The 17078-nt window shown below is 39.9% G+C and overlaps 1 protein-coding gene across 2 annotated transcripts in view; it reads right to left on the minus strand.

Moving 5' to 3' along the window:
- The window catches only part of WDFY4 (WDFY family member 4), a 114260-nt gene that overhangs the window by 43916 nt on the left and 53266 nt on the right, over positions 1–17078 (minus strand). Inside the window, exons 38-44 of one of the 2 annotated variants that reach the window (XM_063163594.1) lie at positions 15650–15759; positions 14490–14681; positions 13804–13943; positions 4875–4952; positions 3735–3938; positions 2819–2870; positions 1789–1955 (exon numbers count right to left, since the gene is read on the minus strand). In XM_063163594.1, coding sequence (XP_063019664.1) covers positions 1789–1955; positions 2819–2870; positions 3735–3938; positions 4875–4952; positions 13804–13943; positions 14490–14681; positions 15650–15759 — 943 coding nt within the window. Of the gene's footprint in view, positions 1–1788; positions 1956–2818; positions 2871–3734; positions 3939–4874; positions 4953–13491; positions 13571–13803; positions 13944–14489; positions 14682–15649; positions 15760–17078 lie in introns of those variants that run through there. The other variant, XR_010028711.1, reaches the window with a different exon arrangement.

Consider the following 17078-nt stretch of genomic DNA (forward strand, 5'->3'; position numbering starts at 1 on the left):
GATGAGTAACAAAGATCTGACTGAGTTGTACTGCAGAATCTCCACCAGGACAGTGCTGTACCTGCAAGTCTTGTACCTTCAGTCTTGCACTGAAACACCAAGCAGCTTGGCATTATTATAAATTAAACAAAAACTTTCATTTTCTGTCAAAACAGATCAAAACTCTGTTCACAAGCTACTAGAATCATTAATCAATGAAGCAAACATGACATAAAATAATTGAATAATTACCTTTTAAGGTATTGCCCAAAGCCCTGCATCTCTCAATTGCTCTGTTCATTCAGATGTACAAGGGAACACATTCACTCAAACTCACACACTGACACACACACACACTCTCAATGACTTTTCTGAGCAGTGCAGGAAATAAAATGGCAGCATTGCCTGCTTAAAGTGCAAAGAGCTCAGGAGGCATCCACTGACAAGGCAGGACCTCTGTGCACTAAGTGAGCACAGGACAGCTAATGTCACCCCCCGCTGCCTTTGTTAATGCTTCTGTCAGCTCGGCGAGGCAGGGACTGCTGCTGGAAAAGAACATGCCTGGCATTTCTGATGGCTTCCTGCAGAGTTACATGGAGAAGAGACAGACAGCCTGAAGGCTCAAAATGAGATCAGTGCATGGAAATCAGGCCTCACATTTTCATGCCTGTCTCCTTCTGCTGGGGAGAGGTATGGGGAGGAAGGGGCAAAAGGAGGAGGGGCAGAGAAATGAATTCTGTTACAGAAACAGACTGCATCAAGAACTCTGAGAAAGTCATATTAGAGAGCACAAGTGTGACCCCTTAGCCAGTGGCAAAGCATCAAGAAAATCTGGTGATGGTATTGAAATATTTTAATAAAACAGCTATTTCTATAGCTGTGTACAACTGTCACAGCACTGTGAGGTCTGAGTTTACATACTGCAAGTATTTGGCTTCCACTATGGGATGCTAACTCCTGGGCCACTGAGGGAATGATGCCACTGAAAAAAACAGGTACACTGCAAAAAGATCAGGGAATGAGGCCAGGTTGCCAATTTAATTGATGCTGTCTCAATTAAATTGACAACATCAAAGGTGCCATCTTCCTAAGAGTCACCCTTATTTACTCCACAACTCATTTCCTCTCCCAGTGCTCCTGAACCTTAAGCCCCTTCCTAGTATTGGGAAGAAACCTCGGTGAAGGGCATCCAGTCCAGTACAAGAGCAAAGAAGGAACAGAAATGTTGTGAATAGATAACACATGATGGAAGCATCAAAGAGGAAGCATGGAAAAGTTTATAGAGGGAAGAATCTGTCCAGTACTGATGGGGAGACAGAAAGAAAGACATGTAAAAGGAGGAAGGAAACATTTTCTGGTATTCTTCAGGAACACATGTAAACACCACTGAACTAGCAAGCTATACAAAACTGGCATACTATTCCAGAGGTTAGAAATAAATTTGATGTAGGCACTGCTCTGAGCATGAGTAAGGGTTGTAGAGCAGCACAGGAATTCTCATGCGTCTCAGAATTTTCCATGTCTTAGGCAAATTCAGACAGTGTCTCATAAGAGAATATCTTGCTTGCCATGCCCAAATTTTTTCTCTTACTTCAAGGAATTAATGTTAATTGCTCTTCTAGAAAAGTCCGGAGTTCATACAGAATCTGGAAAACTGTATTTGCTCTAAGGAAACAGAGAATAATGATGTCTACTGTAGCCTGAATCCACCTGAACCCTGAACTGAAAGGAACAGATAGGCCTCCATATCCAATTCACCCTCTAAAATGCCATGACCCCAGAGAAAATTCTCTAGTTCATCTTTCCTACCTTTTCATTCTCTGCAAACTCCTGCAATATAATTTGTCTCTCCACGCACAGTTCCAAGAAGTCTTCTGAATGGAAACTTTCATGTAGAGCTGGGAAGAATGTTAACTGGTTACAATCCAATCCCTTCTGATCCATCTCCGTCTCTGCTCCATTTAACATCAGCTCTCCTATATAAGTATAAAAGAGATTGTGGTTTTAGTGGCAGCCAGATGACACCAAAAGCATTTGCAATTTAGTCTTTCACTCAATCTATTCTACTTTGGGAAATAGCATTATTTATCTCCAAAAAACAGGCAAGAGAATTAAAATCTATGACTGCTGAAGAAGGATACGCATTTCAGGGAACCAAAGACAGATACATGCAATCAGTTATAATTCAAAAAAAATCCCTATATTCACAGAAGATTAGGAAATTAGGAAAAATTTTAAATGGTGTCTTTTAGGGACATGGACTGAGCAGGATCTTAAGAAAACCCAAAGAGAGACAACCCACTTATATCTTGCCCAAGCTGTTTCCCAGGTTTTGCAAGCTCATGCAATGCATGCTGATAGAAAAGGCACAATCAGCCTTCTCATTAAGGCTTCATGCAGAAACTACATAGTGCTTCCATCTTGTGTGAAGTCTAAAACAATAAGCTCCACTCATTTATTTGCTAGGCCCTATCACAGTAAAAAGTATATATAAAAATACTGCATATTTCCAACAGCCCTTTTTCCAAGTTTGAGCAATTAGGAGCTTTCCAGGTCCCCAAAAGTGCCCAAAGCTTACACTTCAGAATAGCTTTTTGTCCTTTAGACCTTTCAGGTAGCAACAAGAGAGCAGAAAATTCTGAAGATAGATGATATATCACCTATGAAATTTCCATCAGTTTTGTCACAGATGTTACAGTGACATTTTCTCCCAGAGCACCAACAGTAAAGGGTTTTTACTGGATTAAATTCTGACCTAGAAATTCATACCCTAATTCCAATTATCTTTGACTGTTCATGTCTACTGTCTTGATGATGCAATGTAGCGCTAAAAGGTTACCTGGATTCACTTCAGTAGGGGAAGTTGTTTCCCTTCTGTTTCCTAGGAGAACCTGAAAAGAGACTAGGTGTGACTAGAGTGGAACATGCAGATAGGTACCTAACTCAGAACCTTATTGACAGAGAAAAACACAGATTTAGAACTATGTTGCAAATAAATGCCTTGGAAATGGAAATAAACTCATTGGAAAGGAACAAATAACCATCACTGGAAAGGAATCTAAAGAAACAAATGTAAACAAATTAAGAAAAGAACTATTATCTTTCCAAAGATGATTGTACATGAGCCCAGTTTTAGGATAAAAATCATACTACTTAGTACACAGAAAACTGCCAGAATCCAAGCAGTACAAAAAATGTCTTAGGTATGGGAACCTTATATTAAAGTGCTTCAGCCTTTCATTGATGGGATTTGGCATTTTGACATTAAAGAAACAGAAATAGTAAGTACCCCACATTCACAGTTCAGTCTTAGCTTAAACCACTCTTATTTCCCCTTTTGGCCATTCACCACTTTTAGCAGCACTAGTAACAGGACAGTGCAGCCTTCTAACTGGACTCTGCTGCATATATTGGGAAGCACTGTATCATTGAGATACTACTAGCAGAAAAGTATGGACGCCTTATACTGTCATCTGTCTAAGGAGATTTTGTACAAGAAAAGAGAAAAAAAATTCTGTTGCTGTTAAATACATTGCAGCCTTTCTTAACCCCAAAATCAGATCCCTTCAGTGGGTTCTCCATACATGGAGCAGCATATTCAGGAGTCAGGTGATGAGAACCAGAGGAAAGAGATGCACATATTTGTCAAAGGTTGGACTCTGCTTTTGAAGGTCTTGTCCAACCTTAACATTTCTCTAATTCTATAATCACCCAACTGTTACAGACATTGTGCACCTCCTGCAAAATCTTTCTACCTCACTCTTCCTTTGCATTGCTGGCACTTGGGTGTTCATGAGCTGAATCCTCCTCCTCATTCGCGAGGGCCCCTCAAAACAATCAAGAATCCATCGTGGCTCTAGGGATGGTGAAGCATCTCTCCACGGGCCCCCTCTGTAGAAAAGTTGTTCCTCGAGTGTCATCCAGTCCTTGGCTGCTTTGCTGTAAGCACACTGCTGCATCTGTGGGGCAGGAACACTTTGTGGTGGCTTTTGGACACTTCCCTCCTCTCAGCCACCAGTGGCACTGCCCCAGTGACTCAGAGGGACCTACCCAGCCCACCTGATGGGACCCTCTGCAGAGGGAGTGCTGCAGGCCTAACAAACACAAACACAAGTCCAGCTGACCACTGGAAGTGTGCTGCAGGAGGTGTTACTAGTGATAAAATAGTGATAGTCTGACTTGACAATACAGTGACAAATAAAAGCATGTCACAAACTTGAAAATGGCTGCTTTCATAAAATTTGCAAGTCAAAAGCAGGAGATCCACATCACAGAGGTTTTTATTCACTCCATTTGTTTTCTGGAAAACATGTGTCACAAATGGCAACAACAAGGTTCACTGAAAATAGTCTGAATGATTCAGTTGTAAGTGTACTACGCTCCCTCTGAGCAAGGCATAAACTTAATTCTTTCTACTTTGGTGTTGCGTGCAAGCAGTTAGGGAGCACTACCATATCAATTTAAAAGAAGAGAAGAGGTGTGAATTCAAAAGGGCAAAAAGTTTGTTGGTCCCTGATGGCCAAACCTGAAACAGAAACATACCTGTGATATTTTACTGTCTATGAGCTTGAGATATATTTAAAAAGTTTTACTGGCTACTAAAGAAAAAAAAAAGTCAAAGTTCTCACTTTCATTTCTGACATTGGAAGAGTTGAATAATTCATTTAAACAAAGAGGGGAAAAAGGTCCTGAAAATAAAGTGGGGAGACTGATTGCTGGGTGATGCTGTATCACACTTTTGCAATAATGTCAGGAAAGGAGTGTGGACTCATCAACTCTCAGCAATTCTTTAGGCACCATATTCCTCTCACTTCTAACATTCTCAGTTTCTCAGGGCAGTCCAAGAGAACCCTTTCAACAACAGAAAGCTGTTGCCCAATATTCCTGTCCTTTACCTGCATGTGGTCCTTGTACAGAGAAGCATAGAGCTCCTGCCCAACTCTTCGGTACCGTTCCATACATGACACAAATCCCTAGAAGAAACATCAGAACACATTATGCCAAGGTGCTGCAGGTGTAAATCCTGCCAGGGGCAGAAGCAGGCATTAGTTGCCCTGTCTTTTACTAGAACAGTTTGGGAATATGGCATGTGTTTGCAAGTTTGATGGCTCTGCAGGCAGTGTAGAGATGAGTCAACCACCTGAGAGCAAGTTGGACACTTACACCAGGAATATAAACATGGACATCATCTTAACAAGGGTCATTAGTGGAACTACTCAGAACTTTCTCAGAAGGAGAAAGAAAACACCAAATACAATGTAAGGTTCCTCTTTTTGCAGCTGAATTAATACTGCAAATAGCATAAATTATAATCATCTGTTATACAGACCCCAACGGAGGTAAGGATCTATAGTGAGATTGTAGGAGAGGTGAGTGCCCCCAGTGCCATATGAAGGCTGTCACCTCCAGCTGAACTTCCCTGACAAATGTGAGATTGCTGTGGGTCACAGCATGAGGCTGAACTTGCTGTAAAGTCCCAGCCTTGTACTACCTGAAGCCATGGGTCAGGCAGGTAACTTTCAAATGCAGGGACTCTGTGCCACGCTGGCAGTGGTGCCTCACAGCAAACTCCTGGCTGCTGCTTGCACTGGGCTCTAATTAAGTTAACATACAGGGTCTGGGTGTTGTGCTGATTACTGCTGGCTGCCAGCCAGGTCTGTAACCCTGCTGTGAAGTCACATTTATTGGTGTTTCCCTGCAGGAAGCTCCTGTTTTACACTGATGAAAGTCATTATATTTTTGTTTGTTTAAAGCATCATTGAACCTGTAATCACAGTTGTGGCCTCACAAAACTATTCCACAATTCATATAAAACTCCCATAAAGGCTGACCTAGAAAGCAACAGCATTTCTGTGCTCTTAAACTAGTCCTGGTATAGAAGAGCTGAGATCATGGCTCTAGATGGACTTGGGGCAAAACCATTCAGAGCAGAAAAATCAGTTCCTGCACTTGAGGTATTCAGAGGCTGTTCAAGCCAAGGCACTGCTCTACTGAAAGCTATTTCAAAGTTGCTCATAGTCTGTATTTCACTCATGGTGATCAGTGAGACCCCTCAGTCAAAGTCCACATTGCAGATTCTCTCTGACCCAGCTCCTAGCCCTTGGAACATATGAAGGGTCCTAAGAAGGAAAACTTCTGCTACCCGCATCTGGTCAGCTGAAGACTAACCACTTTGGCTTCCAAATGAGCTATAGCTAGCCAGCTTCAACCAGATGAACATGTCCCTGCTGATCTCACAGGAAAACCATCTGGTTGTAAAGTAAAATGAACAGTTAACAAAATTGGAGATTACTATGATTGAAGGAAAAAAAAAAAGTCAGACAAGCCAGACCAACACACAAAAACAAAACCCGAAAGACATAACCAATAAACATGGAGAATATACACCAGACTATTATTAACTAAGTGTTCAGTCAAAACATTTATACTGTAATGCTTAATGAATAACTAGCACAAACAAGTTTCCAACAAATAAACAGATTCCTACAATTAAAAAATGTAGGTGCTTATCTTTTAAAAGAGCAACTCTTTATGGAGTAGATTAAATACAGCAGTGCCACAGTAAAATCTGTCTTAAATAAGAACATGCCAGCTTTGATAATTGCTAATGTAGTGTAGCATAAGGTTTGAGTTTCATATGCAGAAAAGCAGGTGTAAATGTAAGAGATGTAATACACATTTTTGGGAAGGGCATACTAAAGGGCCTTATTGATCAATCCTTTCCTAAAAATCTAGGAAACCATAGTAGGAAATACTAGGAAATAATGCTTTAAGTCTTTTTAATACAGATTTCTCTACTTTGCAGCCTTAGGCAATCACGTTGTAAGCAGAATCAGATCATTTTGCTGCCACATATTCCCCAGTCAATATTTAGAGCTTGCAAAGGAGATAGAATTTACAAGTTACTTTCCTATTAAAAAACCAAAACAAATCACAGACTCAAAAACTCTTTCTTGTCTTGCTGCATGGAGTCCTCAAATAGGAGAGAAAATTATTAACAATGAGGAAACCCAGGGTGTGAATTTTATATAATTTCTTTCAAGTAAAGCAATTGAGACACTGGCTATAATGAGAAACAGTGGAAAAGAAAAAAAGATTGAGGTGTGACTTATAAGCTAACAAAATTCTACTGAGCTTTGGAACGCCTTATGTCTTTTTTTTTTTTGAATACATATAGATCACTTAACACTCCTGCACCTCATAAATATTCAGGCATGCCATAATACAATTGAATTTCATAATACAGACAGCACACATACCACAGTTCTTTCCTAAAGAAACATTATGTCACTGGGGCTCTGCACTTGGAGGCTTTCTTTGTGTGTGTTGTGTTACAGAATACACATGCGCACAAAAGTATGTGCCAAAACTCTCAATAAATGAAAATAAATGCCAAGACAAACTAATTTTGGACTTGTAAGAGACACAAGGAAAGCCCAAATGCTCAAATCTCTTGCTGTGTCAAGTGAATTATCCTGTGGATGATAGCGACAATACCCACATACTTGTTTTGAAGCATGCCTTTTAAGTTATCTGTTGGTAAGGGCTAAAACTAGTGATTGTTCTTCTGAGCAAAATATTGCGAGTATATAAACATACAGAATAAGAGCATTAATGTAGCATCACAGCTATAACCCTTGTACTTTTGACCAGTACATCTTAGAGATGTTCATGAGAGAAGACAAAGTCTTTAGTTTACAGATGGGGAAGCAAAGAAGTGAGTTTCTGGAACATCACAGAATCATAGAATGGTTTGGGTTGGACAGGACCTTAAAGATCACCCAGTTCCAACCCCTTGCCATGGGCATTTCATTTCAGAAGAGGAAAAATTGTTCCATTACTCCCCAGGTAACAATCATCAAGCTAAGGCAGATGATGTTTTCCTTAGCAGACTAAAGAGCAGTTTATCCTAGTCCTTTCACATGCACTCTCCACACTGAGGGCTGTTTGCAGGCTCTTTTGAATCACACAATTGTTATTGCTGTGTGGATTTTACTGTTGCTCTGCCAAAATTCATTTAGCTTTTCAACAGCCTGAGTTCCAGCAGTGAAGTGTTGCATGGAGGCTTCGTGCCTCAGCCCGCTAGGAGGCTAATGCAATGTGCCAACTGCTCCTAAGGATCATGGATGGATTCCTGGCATTGCCAGTTGGTTGGGGAATAGCAGACCTAATGAGAAAATCCTCCATATTTCAGTGCATCATAAATGTACTCACACACAGGGGTGGGCTTCAAAGGGTAAACCTAAAGTGTGGTGTGTTCATGTGATGAGACTTCCACACTGCATTTATCAGCTAAGGACAGGCAGTACAGAAGCCAGTCTACTTCTATAGCAACCATAAGTCTGTATTTGTGTGTGCATACACACAGCCCTTCACCAGATGACACTCCTGAACAGATTATTTCCTGGGAGAACGGATAACTTGCCTCCTAATAGCAAAAAAGCACAATGAGAGTAAAGGCACGTTTGTTCTTTAATCCTGTCTCTGAGAATGGCTTCTGTGACTTTGGGGTAGTTCATTCAACCCCCTGAGGACTCAGTTCCCATCCTGTTACAGAAGCATTAGGTTTTACCTCGAAAGTGAAAGGTGAAGGTCAGACTTTGGCATTGTGGGCAGCAGCAGGGGAATCTCTTGCCTTCATTTGTTCTTACTCACTGTTTTCCTATTTCTATTTAAAATGCGGAAGTCCTACAGGTGGACGTAACTTAGGGGTTTATTACACACTATTATCTAAATGCATTTGTCCAACAGCCTCCTGGGCTGGCATTTTCTGATTGCATTTGAATCATGGCTTTTTTTTAGGAAAACTTGCCCTTCTATTCCTTTAGCTGATGAAAAAATTCTGTAAACATCAGTATATGCTATGGGGCCAGAGTAGAGGAAAAAAAAAAATCTCTCTCCTGACCCATAAAAATAAGTTTTTCTAAAATGACTTAGATTTAAAGGTGACAAGACTACTTCTGGGTTTTAGTGGATGTAGTTCAAGCTGCTCTGCAGAAAAAGTATAAATAGAACACAGATAGACACAAGCAAACTTTAAGTTGGCTAGCAAAGATGAGAGCAACAAGAAATGAATGGTCACAAACTTCAGTAGAGGTAACAACCTATACCCTGACCTAGAGGAAACATTTAAGTCAATCTTGCAGAGATTTCTAAGACCTCCCTCATTTTTTCTGTTCTTTAATTTTTCATTTTAAATTGACACTTCAGTCTTTTGAATTCAGTCCATTTCTTTCTGAATTTTTTATAAATAAAATGTTGACTAAAAAACCAGAAGAAAACAGACCTATTTGAATCAAGAAATATATAAAAAAATATTTGTCTGTGTATTCAGCAAAGAAAAGAATAATCTGTTTCAGTGGTTAGCACATGTTTCTAGGGTTTTCTGCAACCAAATAAAACTCCTCTTCCAACCACATTAACACCATTCAACTCATTTGGCATCAGCTCTGTTACATGAAAGTAAAACTCTGCAACCAGCAGCTCTTGAAAGATGAGACTTTGGTGCCAACAGCTTTAAACATGAAATTCCACTGTCTGAAATCCAATATCCAAACTTAAGCTTGACCAGACAGAATCTCTAGCTTGAAAGGCAAATGGATATTTTAAAACAATATGCAGGAGAAATAACAGGCAACATTTTTGTCCAATGTGTACTTCAATGAAGGGACTTCACTCCCACAGAAGACTACTGAGTTTAAAAACAGAGGAAAACTCCCCATGAAGAGCTACCCACAAAAAATTTGTAAGCCATATCTCTTGTGTTTCAGGTTTTGAGATGAAACTGATATCAATCAAGAAAGAAACAATTCTGCTAGGATAGGTTTCCTACTGTGCACTGGGCTATCACACCCCATCTCCTGTAGCAGCCTCTGATGAATTTTTAGGGGACAGAGGGGCCTGTGAATCTGAGCCAGCCTGAAGACTTGTATTCATCATGCAACACTGATTTTCCAATTCTCAGCTAAACACTTTTCAGAAATTTCAGAAAATTCAGTGATTTGTATCACATAATATGAAATAGGTCTATATTTTATGTTTTCATGCAATTCTTATCTAACATTGACCTGTTGAATGATTTCTTTATGATCTTGTGAACAATCTGAAAATGATAAATGAGCAGTGTGTCAGATAGGCGTGTAGGAGGACATGAAAATTTCTGTGTTCAAAGTTAAAGAAACTTTTTTCAGCTTTCTACAGCATGCTGTAATTTAGCTTTGAGCCAGTTATTAAACAAGACAATAATATTATAATGGAAATTGTTTAATATACATCATTAATAGTAAAGTGCCTGCTTTCATTGAAGTAAAAAAAATGTGTGCTATGAGCAGTTTTGAAATGAATATTTGATTCCAAAGTTCCCTTGTGCATTTAATGACATGCTAATTTACATTTTAATTACTTCCTAAGAAATCAAAGCATTTGTTGACAGAAGAACATAATGTCAACTTCACGGTGCACTGTTGGTGGATAGTTAATGAAGTTAATTAGATAATTAGTGATGTTAATTATCCTTCTATTATGAAGATAAACATGTTACACAAATGATGCTCTTTTCAAAGAAATATCATTAAATGTTTGCTTGTTTTAACTCAGTTAACTTGAAAAGCCGATAAAAGACCAACTGAGTGACTGGTAAGAAAAAGATTTAAGTAACATTTCTGGCTTTGCAATTACAAGTTAGGAAGTCTCTTAACCTCTTCATTCTGAACAATGAGATTTAAAAGGGGATTAAAAAGACCTTATCTATTTCAAGTTATATGGGTCTTTGTCATAGAGGAATGCAATTAATCAACAAAAACAGTAGAGGACAGGCGCAATCAGGCCTCCTGTAAAACTGAGAAGGCTCTGCATTTCTTGTAAAGAGTAACAGCTATATCTGCAGTTCTGAGGCAGTGTGTCTCACAGGAGCTTCAAGTGTGGTGCTTGCAACCTTGCCAGGCACCCATCCTGAAGAACCTCAGGTCAGGGCATGGAGAAGCTCTGACTGATTTACAGTTGACTGAAACACAATTGCTACAGTGGTCCTTTGCTGCTTTTGTAGCTTTTTATGATATCAAAAACTGTCACAGTCATTGTTAGCCTAAAATATTTTGACAGCAGAACTCGGTGGTAGGGGGAAAGGAGGAGAAAGAGCAAGAGATCAAAAGGCTCACTTTGAAACAGGAAATTCAGTGATTTGAAACCTTTGGCACTATATTCAGTCTTACAGACCATCCTGCCAGCAAATGTACCCAAGTCTGTCACCAGTAAGCAGCTAAAAAATCCAATATTGTGCAATGTTCCTCACGCTCCTGCATGACTACCAACAAGATACAATCACCACAGCAGATCACTGCCATTCTAGTACCAAAAATGTAATTACATTCTCTTTTCTACGTGATCACGCCTCCCAGACAAAGCCACAAGCAAAGCATGAGATAGCACAGTGTACTCAGAAATATACAGAAAACACAGCTGCATTTGATGGCTAATTCTCACACTTGCCACCAAACAGCAGGAAATTGGCTTTGCTGAGGATGGAGAACATGAGCAAAAGTACAACAGGAACGTGGGGTCTGAGCTTTTGCTGAAGTGAATAGTTTGAATTTTGCTGTTTTTTTCAGATTGAGGATTGCGTCTCAAAAGCACTCTTCCTATCTTATAAATAATCACAGGGAAAAACTTCAGAGGAGTGTTTTGCTGCTTGCTTTTGTTTGTTTTTAATCTGCAGCAAATATTACTACTGCTTCAGCATCTTTGTTTATTTTTCAGTTGATAAAGGAATCAAGTTAATAACCCAGTAAACAACCACTTTGTTCTTTCTACTGGGCACACCTCTGAAGTCCTGAGTGAATTCCTGCACTTCTCTCAGTAACTTTACTCAGTTAGGAGCAAATATCTTTATTTAGCTATGGGATTTAAATTCTTCTCATTCCTCGCTATGTAGTTCATACTGTTATTTTTCCTGTAATCTCCATGTTTCAACCAAACATGGAGATTTCCTGTTGCTTTAGGACATAAGTCCATAACTGGCAGAAGTGAAAATAGAGGCCAATAGCGAACACAGAAGTCACCTGACACAGAAAATGATACAAAATTCCATCACACCACTTTTTAAAGTGATTACCAAAGTTGCCAAAAATACGAGTTAAAAATACAAATACCACTTATTTTTAATGTAATTTTTCTAATGTAAGTAAGTGTGCAAAGGAAGAGGGCTGTTGAGAGGTAACTCAACATTTTCTTCCTCTTAGATTTCACCTCTCTAAAAAGAGCATCAAACTCTGAAAGACAGGCTGGAGGGAGAAAGGGGGAGAGGGAGAAAAGAGAAGAACATTTGGAACTGTAGCTTCATATCTTGTTGAGAAGAACAATTTATCAGAGCTATGGAGCTGTCAGTGCTTGACATGATAAGGAATAACACCAAGTGAGTAATGTTTCTTCCAAACCCAGCTCCTTTAATTACAAGCAGCTTCCTTGCAGAAGAGAGACAGAAGATGTAGAAACACCAATTTCATGCACTTGTGCCTGAATAATGTCTCCGTGCTGCCTTTTCCAGATGGCAACCTTTTCACTGGAGGAACTAATGATGTGGGCATATTTAGGGAAAAACCAATAACAGAGTCTTTAACCTTCAACAGCAAAAAGCATGTTGTACAAAATGTTCCTTGGGATACATTTACAAATATCAATTACATTGCTCACTGAGGTGTAATCAGCTGTAATAATCAAAATTAATTTTAAAAAATAATTAAACAGACCCCAGGGCAAATAGTCAACACTCTTGCAGTATGACATCACAGTATGCATATGTACCTGGGAAGAGCTAGCTCACTCTGTAAGCAGCAGTGTGATTTTAAGGAGTGAGAAGGATTCTGCAGCACGCTGAAAAAGCCTTTCAGCTCAGCAAGGCACTGTCAGACACATTAGCTGGGTGTCACAGTCTGCCTGGTCACCTGCAAGTGGACCAGGCATCACCAGACACAGCTGCAAGCTCCAGTAGCTCGAGCTAGAGGGTTAAGGCTCAGAACAGACTCATTATTTCCCCAGGAGGAAAAAGATCTTAATATGTTGAGCACAACAGGGAACCAAGCTTGGTTTAGAGCTCTGAATATTCTGTCAATGCCCTTCTGCCCTACCCTATAGCTAGTTACTCTACCCCTAGTACACGCAAAAAGTAACAATCTAGTGCTTCTTATGTCTATTTTTGACAATGCTAAGCAAAAACATGGAAATGGCCCTCTCTTTCAGCAAAGGAGGAGTTCACACATGGAAAAGATAGCTCACATCTTCATTGCTGACAGGAGAAATAATGCATAGCCTCCAAATCCACCCCTGGAGTATATACCAAGACTTGTATCTCTATTTCTAGGGGTTAAATTAAAATTTGGACCTTTAATACTTCATATTGAGTAGAAAATGTAAGCTCTATGATAACACCCGAGTCTTCCTGCTAATTCAGAGACTGAGGGACAAGGTTCACATGGGTGATGCAAGCCAACAGCAGCAGCAAACCTGGCATCTCCTCACCTTGCTCCACCCCAAGCAGAGGCCTGTAAGCACAAACACATCTGGGCTGCTTAGGTTTTTCAAGTGCCATAATTGGGCCCTATACAGAAAACATGCATTATTAGACTGTATGAACAAGCTGCCAAGAAAAGTTCTTCAGGACACTGTTTCTTTGTGATTATTTCTAGCAGCCTAGGAAAGGAACCTCAGCTGCAATAGCTGTCTAGTTTGTAATGGAACATGTCAAACAACAGACACACTCAGAAGCCTCCCAAATACAGATCCAGAGCTATATACAAGGTAGACCCAGAAAAGACAAAGAGCAAAATTCACCTCTGATTTGCATGATGCTTCCTTTGTGTTTCGGCCAGGTATGAACCTAATAGCTGAAGAGAGGCTTTCACTCCAGGAATTGTGCTTGCTCTGGGACAGGCTTGGCCCTGCTTTATTCTGGAGAAGCTTCTTTTCAGATACTGCATGGGAAAACAGACAAAAAAGCTTTTAAGATGAGGTTGAGCCTGTCAGAAATAGAGGGGTTTTATCCCCATTGCACAAGACAAGACAACGTGGCAGTGTGTCACTCCAGATGAATAACGTTCTATTTTTTATGAGAAGTGAATTAACACATACTTCTCAAGCTTTTATTTAAAAGAGGTCTGCCATAGATCAGTTTCAGTACACAGACATGAACATTGAATCACTGCAGCCCTACACACATTGCAATGCCCTTCTTTCAATCATATATCCTCCCTTTTAAATCTTCCTATGGGTTACAATCATCTAAGGTGATTTCTCTTTCTTGCAGTATATCATGGGCCCTGTGACCCCACCAGATGATTACAGGAGGGCTGGGTTATGACACAGTGAGTAATCACAGCCCTAAATGAGAGAAACTGAGAATCTGCTTTCTCAGCAGCTGAGGAAAGGCAGAACCAAGGAGCAGCAGCTTTCCACCAGGCACCCCATTTAGCACAATGTTTTTGCATACTACAATAAGTGTTCCATAAAAGAACAGAGACCTAGCAAGTGCTGCCAAGCTTTTGTCATAATTTCTTCCCATAAAGGAGTGATCTCCGTTATCTTCATGTCCCTTTCTTTGTCATTTCCTTTTACAGAAAGATCCATCTTGTAAATGTCCTCCAGAGCCTGCCGCCTCTGAGAAATGAGCTGCTTCCAGATGATTTCTACTGTCCTCAGAATCTCCTGGCGGACTAGGAAACAAAAGTAACACCAAATAAAAGTTATTAATTTATGTTTTCAAGTCAATAAGCAGCAAAAAACAAACCAAAAAAGCAGAAACATCTAACTTGGAAAAGCACAGGTTCAGAGTAACTCCAGAGTCAGTGGAGTTGCTCCTTTTTGCCCATTGCCTCCAAAGTTTCTAAGCTAGACTAGTTAATCTAATACAGAAAACAGCAGGACATTTCTTTTATGATATTTCAACTCCTTGAAAGAAACAAGTAGGAGTGACACATGTTTTTAACTGGTTTCTGCTTTGGAAAACCATTTAATCAAAATTTTGATGGCCTTATTATTGTGCATAGAATGCTAAAGCACATAAAGGATATTCCTTTATGTCGCCAAACATCCCTGGAGATGGAGGGGCAAAGGTAACCAAGTTGTGAAACAATTTGACACAGCATGAGGATATTGTACAAGAAAGTGCTGAGTTTTTCTTTATATCCCTGCAAACCAGACTGATTTGATTGCAGCTTAACCAAGCCAATATATATTTCAAAGTAAAAATTAAAAAAGCAAAACACTACTCTGCTGCAGGGTTCAACTGACCACACTGAATCCAACATATTTTTCCTGTGTGTCTCTGAAATGCTCCATTACTTCTTTCTGCATACAATAGACAAACCCTGTATGGGCCTTGAAAAAAAAAACAGAGCAACAAATAGTGTATGTATCTCACCCCTTATACTGGGGTCATAACATGGAGGAGAGATCTCCAAACTGATACCCACTACTCCTGAGGATGCTAGGTGGGACTGTTGATTAAAAAGGCTTGATGCAAACACAAGTAATTTTTAGCACAACTCTCCTTTCTCTGTGCTGTGCCTGCAGTGCCTGTACACTAAAGAGGAATTAAGTGGCACTTGCACAAGCTGCTCTGAAAACTACTTAAGACAGGTATTCTCCTTCTAAGCCACCGGCAACACGTGCCGTAAATTACCATCATCTGGAGTAGGCAGGCTGCCCTTTTCCTCTTCACTAGGTGCAAGGAAAATTTGGTGATGAGAAGCCAGCTTTGGTTTTGCATCCATCCCAAAACCTTCTGAGCAGCTGTGACAAAGGGAAAAAAAAGAAAAAAAGGAGGGCAAGTAAGGAAACCAGACTGCAAACCAACTGAGAATAGTGAAAAAACTACAGGTGTTTCTGCACACCCAGTCCTCCTTGATTCATTTAGTAGATGAGTATTTTCAGGTTTGGATCTTATACCAGTTATGGAATACCAAGGAATTTTCATCAAGAGGGAACTTAACTGCCAGTCTGGCTCTCAAAGGCAAGGAGCAGTCATCACGACCCTGTAATCACTCTCCTGTATGTGCCTTATCCCTGCACTTTACTGCACTTGTATTCACTTCATTCACCCCAATTAGATGGAGCACAGGGCTGTCCTGATGTAGTCAGTCTGCTTCAGCCTTCTTGCACCTCCTCTGGGCATCTTGTACTTGGTCTCTACTCTGAATTTCTTTGCTAGAGGTATCTGCCACTATGTGGAAAGCAGTGTCTTGCTCTACCCTGCACTTGAACTGCTTACTGAGTTTTTTGTGTCAGTGATGGTTCACTCAGTTTCTAAAGTGCTCAGCACAAAAAAGCTATGAACTAAGCTCCATGGATACTGTTAGCATGCAGATGTGATTATTGAGAACATCACCATGGCCAAGAGGACTTCTGCTTTGAGACTGGGGGCTGTGCCACAATCTACCAGTCAGGAGGTAAAAGACACTAGGAACTTCAGTACAGCAGTAATACTTAAAAAAAAAAAAAGAAACAGGCTTGCTTAAGGTATCCAGAAAATCTGGACTTTCTCACAGAACTACTGTCAATAATAGCATTTATAAGCATATATAGCCACTAGTAACACAAAGCTCTTTCAGTTCTGAACAAGCCCTGATATCATGGGAGAATCAAATCCTTGGGTATGCAAAGCTGGCAGCTGGCATTTTTATTTCTGATTTTCTTTAAAATACCACATTTCTCATTCCCTGGATTGTTTAGCTTTTGGATAACATAAACCCTTCTGTATTTTACGCTTTTTTAAAATAGTTTGTGCTCTTACTCCATAAAAGCAATCCTCAACGGGTTTGGCCTGGAAATTATTATCTGACTGGAATAAGAACATCCAGAAAAGATCTCAGGAAGTGCAGCTCATTTCTGGTGTGATACTTGTATTAATGGATTCCATTCAGATCATCAAAGCAGTACAGAAGGTTATCATTGAAGCAAGAAACATTAAAGTGTAAAATGCACTTGCCAATGTTTGGGGGTTTTTTCACAAAACTAAGCTTCTGAGGTAACTCCCCAGCTTGCATTAGCAAGAGTTCATCTTTTATATCAACATCTGTAAGAACAGCAAACAGTGGCTATGGATGTTCTAG

Source organism: Melospiza melodia, chromosome 9, assembly GCF_035770615.1.
Source record: "Melospiza melodia melodia isolate bMelMel2 chromosome 9, bMelMel2.pri, whole genome shotgun sequence".
NCBI classification, from domain to species: domain Eukaryota; kingdom Metazoa; phylum Chordata; class Aves; order Passeriformes; family Passerellidae; genus Melospiza; species Melospiza melodia.